Genomic DNA, 16,693 nt, shown 5'->3' with positions numbered 1-16,693 from the left:
TTAGTGGAAACTTGAATGTTGGATGAAGAATTTGAGGTGGAACATGAAACAATCCCTTTCATCCTCAGCTGAAGTGCTGGTACTCATTTTGTCCTTGGTAATTAAAGAGTATTTCTTACTTTTCTCATTCTTTCAAATCTGTATCAGTAAGATCTTTAGAGAAATTGCTCAGAACAATAACATGGAAGTAGAACATCACTGATCTCCTTGGCTGGAAAATTTGTGAAAGGGAATGAAAAAGGGGAGAATTTCCCTGTAAGGGCTGCAGTTTGGAGCTCAGTGGGGTCTGAGCTTGGAAAGAGCAGCTCTGTGTCAGCTTTGAAGAGGTAAATCCTTGAATTCACAGTGTGTGTGTGTGTGTGTAAGTCACATATAACAGGAAATACAGACTGTAAAAAAATCTGATAAATTTCAAGGAACTAGTGTCAGCAGAAACTAAAGCAACTAAACTAAGCAACCAGTGTCAGAAATGGGTGCAAGAAATATTTTAAAAGAAAACAAATACAAGTAGAGAGAAAAACAGGCAAGGATTTAAATATATCATAAGCACATCACAACTAATTCATCTGATAAAGGAAGATACAAGACAGAAGAGGTGATTGATGTAGCTCAAAGATTTGATGGTACAAAGCCGCCTTTACTTGAAATGATGAAAGGAAATAGGGCAAAAACCAGAATATTGAGGATTATTTACGATGTAAAGAGAGGGAGAGTAATCAAAAAGTCTGAGTAAATTCTAAAATGAAATAAGAAATGGCTTATGGTATATGTGGGGTGGAGAGAATAAAGAAATCATTATTAAATGGAGAGTCACCCAGGAATCTAAAATGGATCAGCCCTGAACTGATTTCATAAATGGGCCTTGACAAAGGGGAAAACACAGCAGCACAAGGCTATCTGTGATTAAAGGAAATAGTTCACAATGTGGGATGTTAATAGAACACTTGGAAAGGAGGAGTATAAATAGAAGACCAGTACAATGTATGTGTTCTGTACGTAAAAGAAATTAATTTTTTTTTTTTTTTGCAAAATATTGAGAATTAATTTGGAAGATAATAAACTGCTGAGATAGCAAGGGATTGCAGAATCCATGTGAGGAACTCCTTTTCCTTTTTCCCCTTTCAAAAAAGGGATTTGAGACATTATTGCTCAGTACATGGTAAAATATTGTCCAAATTTTTCTGGCTCATAATCTGTGAAGCATATTCACTAAGAAGTTCCTACTCTTGGAAGAATGTCTGTAATGAGGCACCTCCTGCCCCAAGACAGAGCTGCCTGGATGCTTGTTCTGGTCTTTTTAGTAAGTGTGGATGCCTCTGGCTACCTGAAGAAGTAAAAAAACTTTTTGTTTAATGTGTGTTATTCCTGTAAATTTGAATCAACCAGACTGGATTTATTCTGTCGGTGCATCTTTGACAGACCTAATGTCTACTTAGCGACAGGAATGTGAATGCCCTGGGAAGCATCAGGGTACCAGCATTAAAGTATATGAGGTTTGCACTTACAGGGAGATGTATTTTTAAACATCTAATACATTGTAGGTGCCTAAAATAAATAGAAGATTTTTATCAGTAACTTCTCATCAAGGATTATATTGTATCTGAGAAGAGTGACAGTTGACAGTGTTGCAGAATTCCATCAAATTGGATATAAATTTCTCAATAATTTTTGTATTAATTTCTGTATGCAAGATGGCAAAAGTGAATTCAGAAGGAACTGACTGATGTGAGAAATAAGTAAGGTTGACACTACGAGCCTAAGATTTTGCCCATACTGCCCAGTAGAGAACCCAGAAGAAGAAAAAAAAAAAAAGGTTGAATTAGTGCCAAGCACAGGTAACAGGCAGTTAGAAAAATGATGGAACAGTTGCTGGTACATTAGTAAATATGGATTCCAGGCAATACCATTTCTAAAATAACTTTTCTTTGTAAAATTGTGTTTAAGGTCTGGAAGTAATGATTTATGAAGAAATATGAAAATAATTAGATGTGTTTAACTTGGCAAAATAAATGAAGAGTGTTGTACTTGTCCACAAGCATATGAAGAGCATAAACAGAAACTATGGAGAAGAATTGCCTTGGACAGGGCCTAAGGAATGCAAATGAAATGTATTGTGATCATAATGCAAGAAGGAAAATGTATCTCAGATATCAGGTAATATCCTCCATTAGCAAGATTTATGAGACCCATCATGATGGGAATGTGACGGAAATGATGAAAAGTCCATTGACTGAGTCAACCAAAATTGGATTAGGAGGTGTAGAACACTTCAGCCCTGAAAGAGGATTTGTCACATGCCCAGCAAATATTGCAGACTAGTGAGACTGTGGCATAACACAGATGTATTTCAGTTCTTTCTCGATGTCAGAGATGCAGGTTCTGTCCTTGTGTGTGAATGCAGGTGGACAATCACCGAGCAAGTGTACCTTGGTCATGCCTTGGCTTCTCTCAGCTGAAGTTCCCTATGAGTCTTGTGGCAAAGAGTCTTCATAAACAATAGCACAGTAATATGCTCCTTCACCCCATGAGCATCCCTAGAACCAGAGGGTTCCCCAGAGAAACTGGGGACAGAACATTTTGATCTTACTCTACTGTCTGTGTCCCAGGTACCTGCCCAGAGGGCTCCCAGACTCCAGGGCTCACTTCAGAAGTTCAGGAGTGTTGATTCTGCTCACCTGACTCTGTGCCAGAGAACTCTGGCTCTCATCTGGTGATAAGCCTAAGTGATAGACTTGGAAGGGGTCCACTCGTTTTCACCTTCAGCAGCTTGCTCTCAGGAGTCAGCTGCTGCCAGAGCTGAGGCACACGGCTGGTTTGGCATCCAGCACCAGGTGTTTCTCTGGCACTGCTCCATGTCTTATATCATGCTCAGTACGAAAGAAATTCAGAGTTTATTGAGCCTCTCTCCACAACTGGTTTCACCACAGGTTTTGGAGTCAGCGGTCCTGTTGTGACAGCAGGTTTTGATTAGATTCTTACCTGAGATCATGGGTGCACTGTTCAGCTCCTGGAAACCTTCTCCAAGGTAGTGGCTGGGCAGCTTTTGCCCCGTTTTAAATCCTTATGAATGCCAAAGTTGGTGGCTGCCTTGTGTCATGTCACCAAGGTTCAGCCTCCAGTAGTTTGCTACTTTCCCTTCAGAGAATCTGAGGCACCTGCACAAAATTGCTTAGAAGAATTTAGAAGGTTGGTCATCTTTGAAAGGTGCCTTGTGGATCTAAATTGGTGGTCTCCATGGTAGGATGCACAAGACTATCAGAGCACAGGAGGAATATTTTTTTTTCAATAATAAATTTTAAAAATTTAAAATAGGATTTATTTCATCCTTACCCTTTTTAAATGCTATCTTTGTGTATGCTTTGTAAAGTATATAATGCAGCAGTACGTGGATATAATTTGTAGACAAATACACATACATTGGTGTGCACACTCAAAATTTTTTAACTGATCAGGTGTACAATTGTAAAAGGTTTGGAGCCTGCTGATATCTAGATGTTCAGAGAAGGATGAGGATGATGGCTGTGGTACAAAGACCTTCCACTATTAATTCTTCCACAAAGAGAATCCTAAATACTGATGATAACCTTTGAAGAGGGAATATGACACAAAATAATGAAATGTAATGAAAAACCTTGGGCAATGCTGCTGGGACAGTCTGTGCTTCCTTGTGTTGTCGAGTAGGTGCTTGAACTCTTTCTCATGTACACTGGGGTGTATTTTAGCTTCATATAAATCCACAACTGCTGTGTAGTCAAATAACGTCATGCCTGCTTCCTGTGTCTCTTTGTTGGGTCCAGTCTGGTTCTCCAGACTGGTATCCATCTGCTCTCATGGGGCAACCAGGCCTAGTTTGGACAGTCAGACAACCACAAGTCCTGGAACATCTGGGAACATCTGTCCCCAGAAAAGGGCATAAATGTGGCTGGTTCCACTCACAGGCTGGTGTCCCATTTTCAGCTGTAGCTGGTAGCTGCAGCTGCTCTGATCATTCAGAACATTAATTTATAGTCTTTATTTGTGGCCCAGGGCTTCAGTGGACGCATTCATGGCACCACAGCCATGGCTCTGCCCAGGGGAGGCCCTTGAAGGATGTGGAATAGGGCAGGAAATAAGGAAAAATGGGGTCAGTTTTTACACTACTGGATCTCTGACTGGCACCTGCCATCTGATCTTTCTCTGAGGCAAAAAACACAGTCAGGTCTCAGCAGTTTCCATCGCACAGTGCAGGCAGCATACCTGTTTGCCAAAGATACGTGCTGCCAAACTTTGAGCTGTCATTCCAAATTAAGGTGTTAGAGCTTTCCTTGCCTATGATAAGTCATTAAATATTGCTCAATTACCCTTGCACTGAGCCTTTTTTTAAACTCAACTTACTTTACTGAAAGGCATCCTGTCTTGATTTCGAGATATTAAAAGATGAAAAATCCTCTTTCCTTTGATAGGGCAGGGTTTTTAATGTCAAATCATTCTCACTATAAAACTGTGCCTGATTTCCAATTTAAGCTGGTCTGGCTTCAGCTTCCAGCAATTGGTTCTTGTTATGCCTTTCTTGGCTGGATTAAAGACCCCTCTAGGACCTGGTATTTTCTTCCTTTGAAGGTACTTATACATCGTAATCAAACCATCTCTTGATCTTTTTAATAAACTAAACAGATTGAGCTCCTTAAGTGTCTCATTCTCAGGCAGCTATTCCAATTCTCAAATAATTTTTATGACTCTTGCTCAAATTTTCCTGTGTCCTTTTAAAAACACGGCCACCAGAAACAAAGGCACTCAGGGTATTTATAGTCAACTGTTTGTCCCTTTTTCCAAAATTCTTTAGATTCTCTTATTTCATGCTGTGGGTTCCCCAGTCTGTAGAAGACTTTCTTGCTCTTATGACTGCTGGCTGATGTCGTTTGCTCCAGGTGAGCCAGAAGTGCTCCAAGACACATAGTCTAGCATCAAAAAAATGTGTGGACCTTTGCTCTGATTGGTGTAACTGTTCTTAAGCCTTTTTTTGCCCATTTGTAGGAGTGATTTTAAATTATTAGTGCTCGGGAACCGGGACCTTTGTGTATTTTACATTCTGAAATGACAAGAACTTGAGCTCTTTGGGACTGTCCAAAATCACTATTGATTGTAACTGAGCCTGTTTGTTCTTGTAGAGGAAACTGAGGCTTCTACCACTCTCCAAAAGTGATCTCAGTAACCAAAATGATGTTTCAGTTCAGGCAGTGGTCATAAGAGATAACACAGGGGGATTGGCCAGGGAGGACAGAGTTCAGGAACCACTCAGACTTCTCTAATGAGCCCAGGAAGCTGCCGTGGTTTGTACACAGAATGATGCTCTCTGTGAGGATTTTCTAAACCTGTCTAGTGCTGTTTCTTAGACTCTGCTCTCAGACTGTTGCTTTGCTGGTTTTGTTTTTCCTGCAATGTACCTGTGTTTATTAAGAGGATAGTGGATGATGACTCCCCACCCAATAAAAAGGAAATTTTCCAGGTTGCCTTGGTGAACTTATTTCTGTTACAATCCCTTATCTCCTTTTGGTCCTCTTTTCTGATTATGTTCCTGTTATTAGTCTTAGTGATCTTCTGCTGACTATGAGCAAACTGGAGGCCAGATTTGGGGAACCTTGTGTTGCAAATATTAGGCATTTTTTGTTGCACCAACCAGCCTCCAAGGTATTTATCCTTGCAATTATCCACCAGATAGGTAACAGCTATTACCTGGTTTTAAGATAGGGAGGAGAAGCCGAGGTATGGGAAGCTTCAGTAGGTCAGGGTTTGAACTAAGATCTTCTGAATCTGGGGTAATTGTGCCTCCTCTCTGTTCCATCTTTAAAAAATAAAGCACACATGTTAGTTCTGAGGCTCACTTTCATCTTCACCATTCTGCCTTCAGAAATCTTCACTCCTCCTCACCGCACTGCGGTCGCCCTCGAAGAGTTGCACAAAGGCTGTCAGTCGCTTTGGTTCACTGTCATCAAATATTGAGGAAAAATAGGAACAATTACAAGTTTCATATTAAAAGAGGCAATTTCATTTCCTTTCTGGAGTCTGTGTAGCTTTTTAATGCTATGTGAAGAAGCAGAATTCCTTGTGCCTGGTGAACGGGGCTCTCATTTACCTCAGCTCGGACCTCAGCCCTGGCGCGCAGGAGACGGGCAAGTGGACACCTGGGACCGGCCTGGGCTGTGGCTTGGAGATGCACTGTTGTATTTTTAATTCTCAGCTGGGGCCGACTGCCAAAACTGGGCCATTGTTTTTTCATTAAACTGTAGGGGGGGGCAAGAAGAGCCAGTAAAGGCCGCCGGACTGTGCAGGGGACCGCTGCCCGAGCCGGGCTGGGAGCGGAGCCAGCCCCGCTCTGGCCGCGGAGGTGCTCCTGTGTAGGCACCTCCGCAGAGGAGCTGCCCCCACACGGGAGACGTCCCCTCAGGGCTGTCCCCGCACAGGATTATCCCCTCAGGGCTGTTCCCGCGCCGCCCCTCAGCCCCGCCCGACGCGGGCTCCCTGCGCGCTCCGGGGCCGCCCTGCGGCGCGCGGCGGCGGGGCGGCAGCGCCCCCTGGTGCGCCGCGGCGGCCCCGCCCGGGGTCCACCCTCACCGGGACCGGCGGGACCGGGTGTGTCCGAGCACCGGCCGGAGCGTGGCCGGGTGTGTCCGGTGCGGGCACAGCCGGGCCGGAGTGCAGGGCACAGCCACGGCGCTGCGTGTGGCGGCGCTGGGGCAGGGACAAGTGCCCGGGGCCGCCGCTCTGGGGTGTGGCGGTGGCAGAGACATCGGGCAGCGGACGTAGCGCTGAGCTTCAGGCGAGCTGGCAGCGCTGGCAGGGGCTGTCTGTCACGCAGGGAGCACCTCAGCGGGGCCGGGGGGAGCTATGACCCATAGAACTTGCACCTTAAACACTTGGTCGGGGTCTCCATGGGCTGGGCAGCAGCTCCCCAAGGATGAACTGCGAGGAGAGGCCATAGAAGACCTACAGCAGATGAGGCTCCGCAAAATGTGAAGGGTAGCTGTGTGTTGTGAGCCCTCTGTGCTCATCCCTCACCTTCCAAAGCTGGGTTGTGGACCTGGCCCCCGGTCTGGGCTGGAGGGGAAAGTCCCCTCCTGCTGCCACAGTGGGCGAGGAGGCTGCTGGCTGCTGCAGGGGAGAAAAGGCTGAAGCTGCCAGAACAAAACTGTAAGGTATAAAAGCCTACAAATTGGGGAGAGCATTCTCCTTTGACAGAGTAAAAATAAAACCTGGAATGGGAAAGGAAAGGCGTGAAAGAGTTAGTGACAAAATATCATGTACAGCTGGGGAGATGATGGTTTTATTGGTATTGCAGGGGGGGAGGGAGAAGCTGAGAGGCAGTGAAAACACAATTTGGCCTAAAATTGAATTTCTCTGATAAGGAATTTCAGAAGCGGCTGCCTCATTCACTGTGCGGCCAAATAATCATATGCGCTTTAATAATCTTTATTTTACAGGAGTATGTTGCCAGGGCAACAGAGTGTAAGCAGGAGCACAGCACCTTGCAGATCACAAAGGCAAAGCTGCAGAAAGACATTTCAGTGAGTTTCTCTCTCCCTTTTGCAATGTAATGACGACTTATTTTTCATGCACTGATTTAATAATCTTATTGAAAGATCCTTTCCCGGTTTCTCTTATTCTTGTCTGTCTGAGCACGGACAAAGGCAAAAATCTGGAATTGTCAAGCCCACTGGGCTCAGCAAACTAACAGATGTAATATGTTTAGCATTTTTATGTAATTACTTTTTATTGCTATTTTACCCTACTTCTATTCCTCCCTGGTTAGATGCTGCTTCCCTTCCATTCCAACCCAATCAGGGGCTGGAGAGGGGCTGGGAGAGAGTTGGTAATTGACGGCATTAATCGGGAATTATTAGTGGGACATGTTTTCAGAGGTGGGGGTTGGGTGCAGCAAGAGACCTTTTAGGAAGGGTGAATTGAATTATGGGCGATGCAATAATGAAGCCTGTGGGCTGTGAGCTGTAGAGGACACTCATCCTCGCAGAGCTCTGAGTGTTATTTATCACGGGCTCTGCTCTCTGGGTGAAAACCAGCACGTTGCCCTGCTGACATCCTGTGGATGAGGGGGTCTCAACTAGGTGGGCTGAAAAATAAGCTGATTTGGGATGATTAAAAATGGAAACTTCTAGAGATCTTTGATGTTGGTTAGGCTGGGAGCAGAAATGCCACAACCAAACCCTCAGTAGGGTGCAGTGTGACCAGTCTGTCTCTTGTAAACATTTTGCCTCTTGTTCTTTCTCAAGGGCCAGGCTGAGGAAGGAAGCGTGTGAAAAGCAGTTGTTGCAGGCCGTAGAATGAGAGGTAGGGGAAGGCTTTGTGAAATGAAATACAAAAACCCTGGGTCACCTCCCTTCGGCTGAGGAATTCCAAGACATCAGGAACAAAGGCTGACACCGGAGCTCAGCTGTGCTCTGGCACTGCATGTGGCAGGTCTCGCTGGCACCGGGAAGCAGCAGAATGTGTGGGTTTGGTGGGCTGAAAGACTCAGGAAAAGGACATGGTGATGGGGGTTTGCAGCCTCAGTTGAGAATGTCATGGTTTTGTAGTGTGGATACAGGCTCATAGATGTTACTGACATGGACCTTTGCTGTAGGAGGCCAGTTCTTTAAAGAACAGCACATGGATTTATGTGTTCTGTATTTTGAGAAAGAATTACATGAAGTGATATATTAACAGTTTATGTAAAATAATACATTTAATATATATAAAAATAATATTTAGGCCAAGCAGTATTCTCCCTACAGGATTACATTGTGGCAAACACTACTGGTTTTCTCTGAGTCAGCATCCCCCAGTCACTGTGAATGTGAGATGTTCCTTGAACCAGGGTTTTACAGAGCAGTAATAACTGCCCTGAAGCACATTGCAGAAATGTCTAGATTCAGGAGTGGGAGGTAGTTCTGCAGAGAGGAACCAAACCCTTGGACCAGATGTGAGGACAGTTGCATGCAAGAGAGGGGAAAAGTCTGTTTGGAGGCTGGGCAGGAAGCCCATAATTCACGATGTCCCTGTGTCCCCAGGTTCGGAATAGTCCCAACCATATGGAGGTATTAACAGTAAGACAGTGCTTGGAGTTTCACCACCACTACTAATGTCTAATCAAAGCACAAAAACTGGAGTTCTGAATCCCAGTTAAAATTCTGTTGTTTTCTCGAAAAAGAGATGAGTATTTAGACCTGAGACATCCAAATCCAAGGAGTAAACTGTTCCTGGCTGCATTTACAAGAGTGTGTGATTCTGTGCAGAGTGAGGTGAGCAATTAATGCTGCATTTATATGTTCAGTTTATTAACATTGGTTTATGAACCAAGTGTAAGGACATTGTACTCTCACTAAGAACTTCAGCTTGGCTTTTAGAATATTTGCACTGCTAATCCTAAACAGCACAGGATTGAATAACACTGTGGTATAAAAATTATTCAATATAAGATTCTGCAATAGAATAATGTACATTAAATATATACAATATAGAAAGCAATAAGATACCTTCTATATAATATTATATATGTAAGTGTATATAATTACTCATTTGTAGTTTTGAATGTGTATGTAGATTGAGGAGTTTAGGAACAAAGACAATTATTTAATGTTGTCATAAAAAGGAAAAATAAAACCTCTTTTTTTCTGAGCAAACATATCCCAGGTTTCACCTTCCTGCTACTAAATGAACAAATTGCAATAATGTAACTACTGGGTAAGGTTTTATCTGATCAGAAAATTCAGCAGTGCCCGACACGGAATTGTCCCATTGCTCCTAATCTGGAGATATGCAGGATTTTCTACAGCCATTGTAATACTTGTCCCTTTTTTTTTTTCATGGACAGGTCTGATTACTATTATCTGGGCTATACTTTCCTTATGAAGAAAAAGGCTTTTCATAAAGCAGAAAAGACTTAATTATGTACAAAACTATTTTTACAGACTATAAAAGCACACAAGCATAGTTCAAGTTGTGCTCCTAAAGTTTTTTCATGGCATGTGGGGTCAGGAGAGGGAATGAACAGAAAAGCTTGAATGCAAGATTCTAACTTAGTTTGTCTTTTTTCCCCACAAACCTGGAATCTGCTTAATCTTAGAATTTTTAATTTTTTTGTATAGAAATAATATTTCTTTGGGTTCCCATAATATGACAAATATTTGGAAATTGATATATTCAGAAAAGGGTGGTTGTATTTCTCTGGGTGTATCTAGAGAACCTGTGGAGTAAACCACTTCTCTGTTGCTACCTTTATGTTAGCAGAAAAGCCAGGAATGAGGGAGCAGCCTGTTCCCTTTGATGAAGCATTTGAGGAAAGATCTCCCCATTCTCATGTCCTCAGAGAGCTGGAGACAAGGTCACACTGATCTGAGGAAAGCCAAGTAACTTCTAGAAATCCCAAATCAGACAAACAACACAAGATCTGTCCACCATTCAGATTTAGATGAAGTCACCTTCCGTGCAGCCTTCATTAATGTTTAAGGGTTTTTTTTTTTAATTATTTGGAATTGGCTGGTTTCTGTGAAATCCAACAGCTCTTCTCCTCTAGGCTCTATCTAGCCAAGGAAATTACACAGTTTTTGTCATCTCTGCAGCATTCATTTCATAGAAATGCTGCACATTGATTACGTTAAAATACCTAGATAGATCTCCTCAAAGCAGTCTTCCATGGAGCCTGCAGGAAGGCAGCTGACTGCAACCAGACTGGGCCACAAAAAGAACTATGGAGCAAGGTGAACTGCAGACTGCCAGACAGACACTGGACAGTACTTCTATAGTTCTGGGAGACTGCATTTTTAGCTCCTTAAAGCCAGTGCTGGATGCTGGAGGTTCCTCTACAATTTTTAAATCTCTTTCTTTCTGTTTTAATAATAATAAACTTTAAAATAGAGAAAGTTAAAAGGATTTTTATTGGCTCTTTGTAAGACTCAATGGGGAAGCCCAAAGCTGAAGCAAGGTGAAAGAATCTGTACTTGCTGCAGGTGGAAGCAGGGTTATTGCCATCACAATATTGAAAAGGTTTGTCTTTGTACTGATTTTCCTATTTTCCTTAGGACTGATGGGATAAAATTTTTGTGAGAAATTGAAGCTCAGCAGCTTAAATACCCATGTATTTCTAGCACAAAATCTGGGCAGTTTGCTTTCCTCTTCCTGCTAGCTTGTATCCTGCTGCCTTTTGAAATGGAAACTCTTCTGACCCTCTAACCCTCTTGTTACTCAGAATAAAACTCTTTTAATTGTGTTTTGGAGGAGCATGCAAGGAGCTCCCACACTACTAATCAGCTTTGCTGGTTTGGGTCTGTATCTCCAGGATTCATGTCAGCAGAATAGCTTGATATTATTGCCGCTCTGCATCACTGATTTAATGCTGAAGAACTTTAAAGGCGCAGGTCCCCATTTCTATCTGTGTGTTCCTACAGAGTGAGAGCAGCTCCTGGGCACCCCTGGCAGTATCTGGCACCTTGCGGAGGACTTGGGCAGGCCCTGCTGTTCTTTGGGGTGCCCGAAGGGCTTCCCACAGTGTCTGAGAGGGTGACTGCCTGCTGGGCAGGGCTTGTTGTGGGCACAGCATTAACACTGAGACAGTTTTTTGGAAGAGACCTTTCATACCTGTTTGTTTGCAAAGTATCATGTGGAAATGCAGGTCAGCTTTAGTGCCTGGCATGTCTTCACACAATTAAAAACAAAAAACCCCAAAACTCTTCTAGCTAGAGTCTGTGTTTTGCACTCGCCAGAAGCAGTTCTGAATGGATTTAAAGCAGACCTGTCTGAAGCTGTTTGAGGTCCTCTGCAGCTTTGGTTTGAAGGATGGAACTGCTGCCTTCCAGTGCCAGAACTTCAGCACTGGATAATACTGAAAAGCCTTCCTTTATATTAGGAAGATGGAAGTTGGTCAATATAAAATCCTGCCCTGCTGTAGCTCTTCCTTGGGCAGACCCTCACCCATTTTAGCACTCTTCCTTACATCGTGTGCCTTTTCACCATCCTCAGAAAACACAAACACTGCTTTAGCTTTTCACATTTCAATGTAACTATGTTTAGCACTGAGGTTTGCCCCAGCTGCAACCCATTGTACACAGAACTGCCACTGCTGCCAAATTGCTGATGTTTGTTCATACCTCTGCTAATGTGCCTCTCTTTGGCCTTCTGCATTCCAGGAGTAGGAAGGCTACTTAACCCGAGTCCTGGCTCTCTGATCCTGTTTGATCAGGAACAGTGATGCAGGAACCACCTTGGACAAATGACTGTACTGAGAACACTCCCAATTGCCCTGTAATAAACCTGCCATCCTCCCTGAAAAGACACGATGAGGATAGAGAGGGCAACAGTGATTGAAAGGTCAACAAGTTTGAGCACTGACAGAATGAAAGAAACAAATTATAATGCTGAGGCCCATGATGCTGAGAGCACCCTGTGTCTAAATCCTGGCGTGATTGGAGCCTGGGTGTGCCAGCATGAGTACCAGCCCGTCCTGGTCCCACAAGAGAGGATGCAGGATCTCAGCATCCCTTTATCCTCTCTGTGGCTGAGTACTCACAGGCTTGAGTGCTGGAGATCACTCACAGAAAGAGATCAGAATTCACCAAGTGTCACAGTGCTAGGCTCCCTGTGTGAGAAGGAGCTCTGTGCTGATGAGTCTTCCAGCCTCCCAGTCGGGGCCAAACACACCTGGGGCAAATCCTGTCAGTACTGGGGGATGTGTGCACCTGGCTATGCTGGGCTTGAGTCAGAATTTGTCTCTTAATAAGACGCAAGGAGAAACTTTTCAGTGTGTTCTCAATAAGGTAGGAAAATGGAAACATATTACAGCTGATGTGTTCTGTCATCTTGTCCACTTGTTCTGAAAGGGACAGTCCTGACGAGCTGGCTCTGGGCCTCATCCCACTGACACAAAGCTGGGAGGAGCTGACCAAGAAGCCATTGTGTGCATCCTCTTTGATTTGTTTTAGTGAAACCTTTAATTTGCTGGGGTAAAAATAAACTTTATGGTGCTTTTTTCATCCTGCAGTTCTGCTGACCCTACGCACTTTTGGGCCATGGCATTTTGGATTTGAGACCATTCAAATTCTAATACTTTGAGTTCTGGGGTTATTTTTTTTTTCCTGTTGTAAACCAGTTAATCCATGTTCATGCAACAGTTGCATGTTTCCTGTAGTTTTAAGACCTGAAGTCTGAACAAAAACTGCTGGTACTGAGCTGCTAGTTCACTGTCCCAGGGAAACAGCCTACATGAGCTTTGAAGGATTTAATTAATGCCATAACCTTTGGGCTTTTTTTTGTTATTATAGTCTTTTACACTTAAAAGCTTGATCTGTTTTATTACCTCAAAGCATGCACAAGATACTGTTGTACACATCATCATCTCTAAATGTGAAGTGTTTGCACAAATGAGTTTCAGACAACCTGCTGTAAAGACGGCAGTTTGTGATGTTTCATGGGGTAAGTAATTCCTGCAGAGAAAAGCTCACAGTGATCAGAGATGCCTCCCAGCAGGAACCTGTACAAGGCCAGGTTAGGTAGAGCTTAGACCTGGTGCACCAGCAGCCCCTTTCAGCTGGAAGGGAGCACATCCACACTTTTGTTTTCGCATGCAGAGATTGATTTTCTCCTGTAGATGAATATCCAGGTCTGGGTGATTATAACAGAGAAATTAGATCCCATGTTCTTACCACAAACATGATAACCCAGGATGTGATTTCCTGACCATGGCTGAAAACATGTTCAGGTGTCATTGCTCTTAAGAAGTCTTTTCTGATTCATTTTCATTTCAGGGTGTCCTACAGACCTCGCTGACACCTGCTTAAACATGGCATCCACAGATAATTCACTGTTCTTTCTCAGACATTCACCCCTCACAAGCAGATCTCTTTGGGGCAGGATAGAAGCAACTATGTTCTGAAGTCACAGAATCCCAGACTGGGTTAAGTTGGAAGGGGCATTTAAAGAGGACCTAGTTCAGCTCCTCCGCCCTGGGCAGGGACACCTTCCACTATCCCAGGGTGCCCCAAGCCCTGTCCAACTTTGCCTTGAACACTTCCAGGGACCCAGGGGCATTTGCTATTCTCCAAGAATGTAGTGCTCTCTGAAGATGATGATTAACTATAGCTCAGTACTTCCAGTACTCACAAGGAAATTGTGCCACACTTTCCAATGTGGGCTCCTAACAGTATCCAAAGCATTCTGCTGTGTGGGATTATTTCCATCAGCCCCATTAGTTTCCCCATTTTACATCATATTTTGGGCATGCAGTGTTGCTATATTTTTATCAGAAAGCTTTAAGTATCATTTGCAGGAAATGCAAGGCAATGTGCAGACTGAATCTTAATATCTGTCCAGGTCCGTTTGATAATGGTCCTGAAGTGATACCTGCTGATGTCCCTATTCTTTGATTTAACAGAGATGTTAGCTGCACATAGATATAACTTCAAGCCGTTCATGGAGTAGTCACTGCTCACCCAGTAGCTTTGGAGACTCCTGTCTGACAAAAAGGATGCCCAAGAGAAGTAACAGTTTTGCTAGGAACCTCACATGTAATATGGCAAAGCCACTTCTGAGACATTTAATTTGGTTTTGATGGAAACTCCAGCCGCTACTTTGTCCCTTTGTAACTTATAAGAGATTATAAAGACTAGCTTCTCTGGGCACCCTGTGCCAGGACCTGACTACATTCATTACCACCACACTTGGTCTGCTCAAGAACTGCAGAATTACTCTGGTAAGACTGGATATTTTTCTGTCAGATGCAACTGAAGGAGAAAGAGTGGCTGTCAGGGAATTGTGATTACATGGTGTGAAAACCCTTCAGGTCAGTTGGAAAGTGATGTGTCACACACTTTCCACTCTGATGCATGACTAAGGAAGAATGCAAAGATTGATGGCAAAGTGTGATTAGGTGGATCAATAAACCACAGGATGTTTTGGATTCTGGAGCTGTAAGGAACAGTGGGAGGCATTGGAAAGTGTGTATTCACCAGCACCTAGGGACTGCTCCCATGCCTGAAAGCAGGTACAAAACTAAGTAGGAAATGGTAGCAGGAAGCTTCAAACTGAATTGGCAGTGCCACAGAAAAAGTAGGGAAAAATAGGAAATGGGACCCCAGCACATTCTGAAATTTGCTGTGCAGCAAGATGTTTGTCTGTGGACTCTTTGTCCTTTACTGTGTGGGATGATTAAAGTAAAAAAGGCTCTTACCCTAAAGTATGAAATTCTTTCCCTCTGCTGTGTTCCTAGATTGTTGATATTCTAATTTTGAACAGATGTCTCTAGTAAGTAAATGGTGATTCAGTTTTGCATTGGCCAAGTTCATGTTCTGGCTGTAGACAGGAGGGACACACATTTCTTCCTGTGAAGGCATCAGAGCTCAGTCTGTGACTTATTAAATTGATGTGATGGTGGCCAATGCTCAGGTTCATTAACTGTAACAATTGTATTCCCTGAAAGTTACCAGCCATTCCAAAGAGGGAAGAACCATGCTGGGATGATCTTTGGCTTTGTGAGAGGTGACTGATTCCAAGAAGCATTTACACCTGCCAATGCTCAGGGAATCAGGTAACAGTTGAAAAGAGAGGATCTGAAATGTTGTGACTTTTGCTAGAAGTTTAAGAGAAGATAATTAGGGTTGCTGCACCTGCATTCAGCTGGATTCAGAACAATGTTGGTGCAGCTGCAAAAGGCCCAGAGCTGTTGGAATGTGGTCTGTGATGTGGTTGATTCAGCAGCTGAACTGAGGAATTTTATATCTAAGAGCTCTTTACTGAAACCAAAATATACCAGAACAGAAATCTCCCAGCACTTTTAAGCAGAGTCCTGGTGAAGCTGCTCAGTAGTTTGTGAATTGAGGTGATTGGACTAATTGGATGTTGGACAGAGCCTGATTGAGTTCATGTCTCATGGCTGGAAATCACAAACACTGAAAGCTTAGTTCACCATGCCTTTATCACATCACCTCTTGTTTCAGGAATCACAGCTTTTGTTCATGCCAGGATCAATGTCTGAACAGAGAGTGTTTCCAGTAGCCTGGGATCTGGATGCTTCTTTCAAGGCCAGGATGATGAAGGATCTGGGCCTTGATACTCACAAGATGAGCAGCTCTGCTTGGTGTAAGAGCAGGGAAAGTCATATGTGTTCTCTGAACAAGTGTCTGATACTGGGATGGACTGGGGAGGGTTCCCTGATCACTTGTCCTCCGATGCAGTCCTCTGGTCACCTGGATCACAGGATTCTTGTTCTCTGCCTCGGCAAAGCTCCTCTGTTAAGTTTCCACTTTATTTGCTAAATTAATTTTCTATGAACTGAAAAGAGACAATAGGTTTTATTTGTGTATGTTTTGTTGGGGTTTTAAAAAATTTTTTGGTCCATCTTTCCTTGCTACTAGCTCTTTCAAATGAGGAAATTCCCAGTCATTTTCCCTAGTGCTTTTCATACTCACTTTGGAGACTATTTTGTTTATTTGATTTGTTATTTAAAATCTGTTTCCTTATGTCTCTCTCTTTAATTTCCTCTTCTTTATCAGGGCTGCATGAAGGTAAGCTGAGTCCCAAAGCTATTCTATCCTAAATTCTGGTATTATATATATATATATATATATATATATATATATATATATAAAACTTCAGGGCTAATGGCACCTATACCTGGGATTATTTATGGGTTTTCATAAAAAAGAAAGAGGAAAATACAGAATTGCATGGCTCT

General features: G+C 43.2%; 1 protein-coding gene across 1 annotated transcript in view; it reads left to right on the top strand.

Annotated features, from left to right (window-relative positions):
* Positions 1–16,693, top strand: part of PMFBP1 (polyamine modulated factor 1 binding protein 1) — an 86,851-nt gene that overhangs the window by 22,332 nt on the left and 47,826 nt on the right. The window contains 1 exon segment of the mRNA XM_088062424.1: positions 7,458–7,541. Coding sequence (XP_087918550.1) covers positions 7,458–7,541 — 84 coding nt within the window.

The sequence above is a fragment of the Pseudopodoces humilis genome, chromosome 14, assembly GCF_049639895.1.
Source record: "Pseudopodoces humilis isolate 2021_Gansu_Grassland_sample_001 chromosome 14, ASM4963989v1, whole genome shotgun sequence".
NCBI lineage: Eukaryota > Metazoa > Chordata > Aves > Passeriformes > Paridae > Pseudopodoces > Pseudopodoces humilis.
This window is presented reverse-complemented; position numbering and strand designations above follow the sequence as displayed.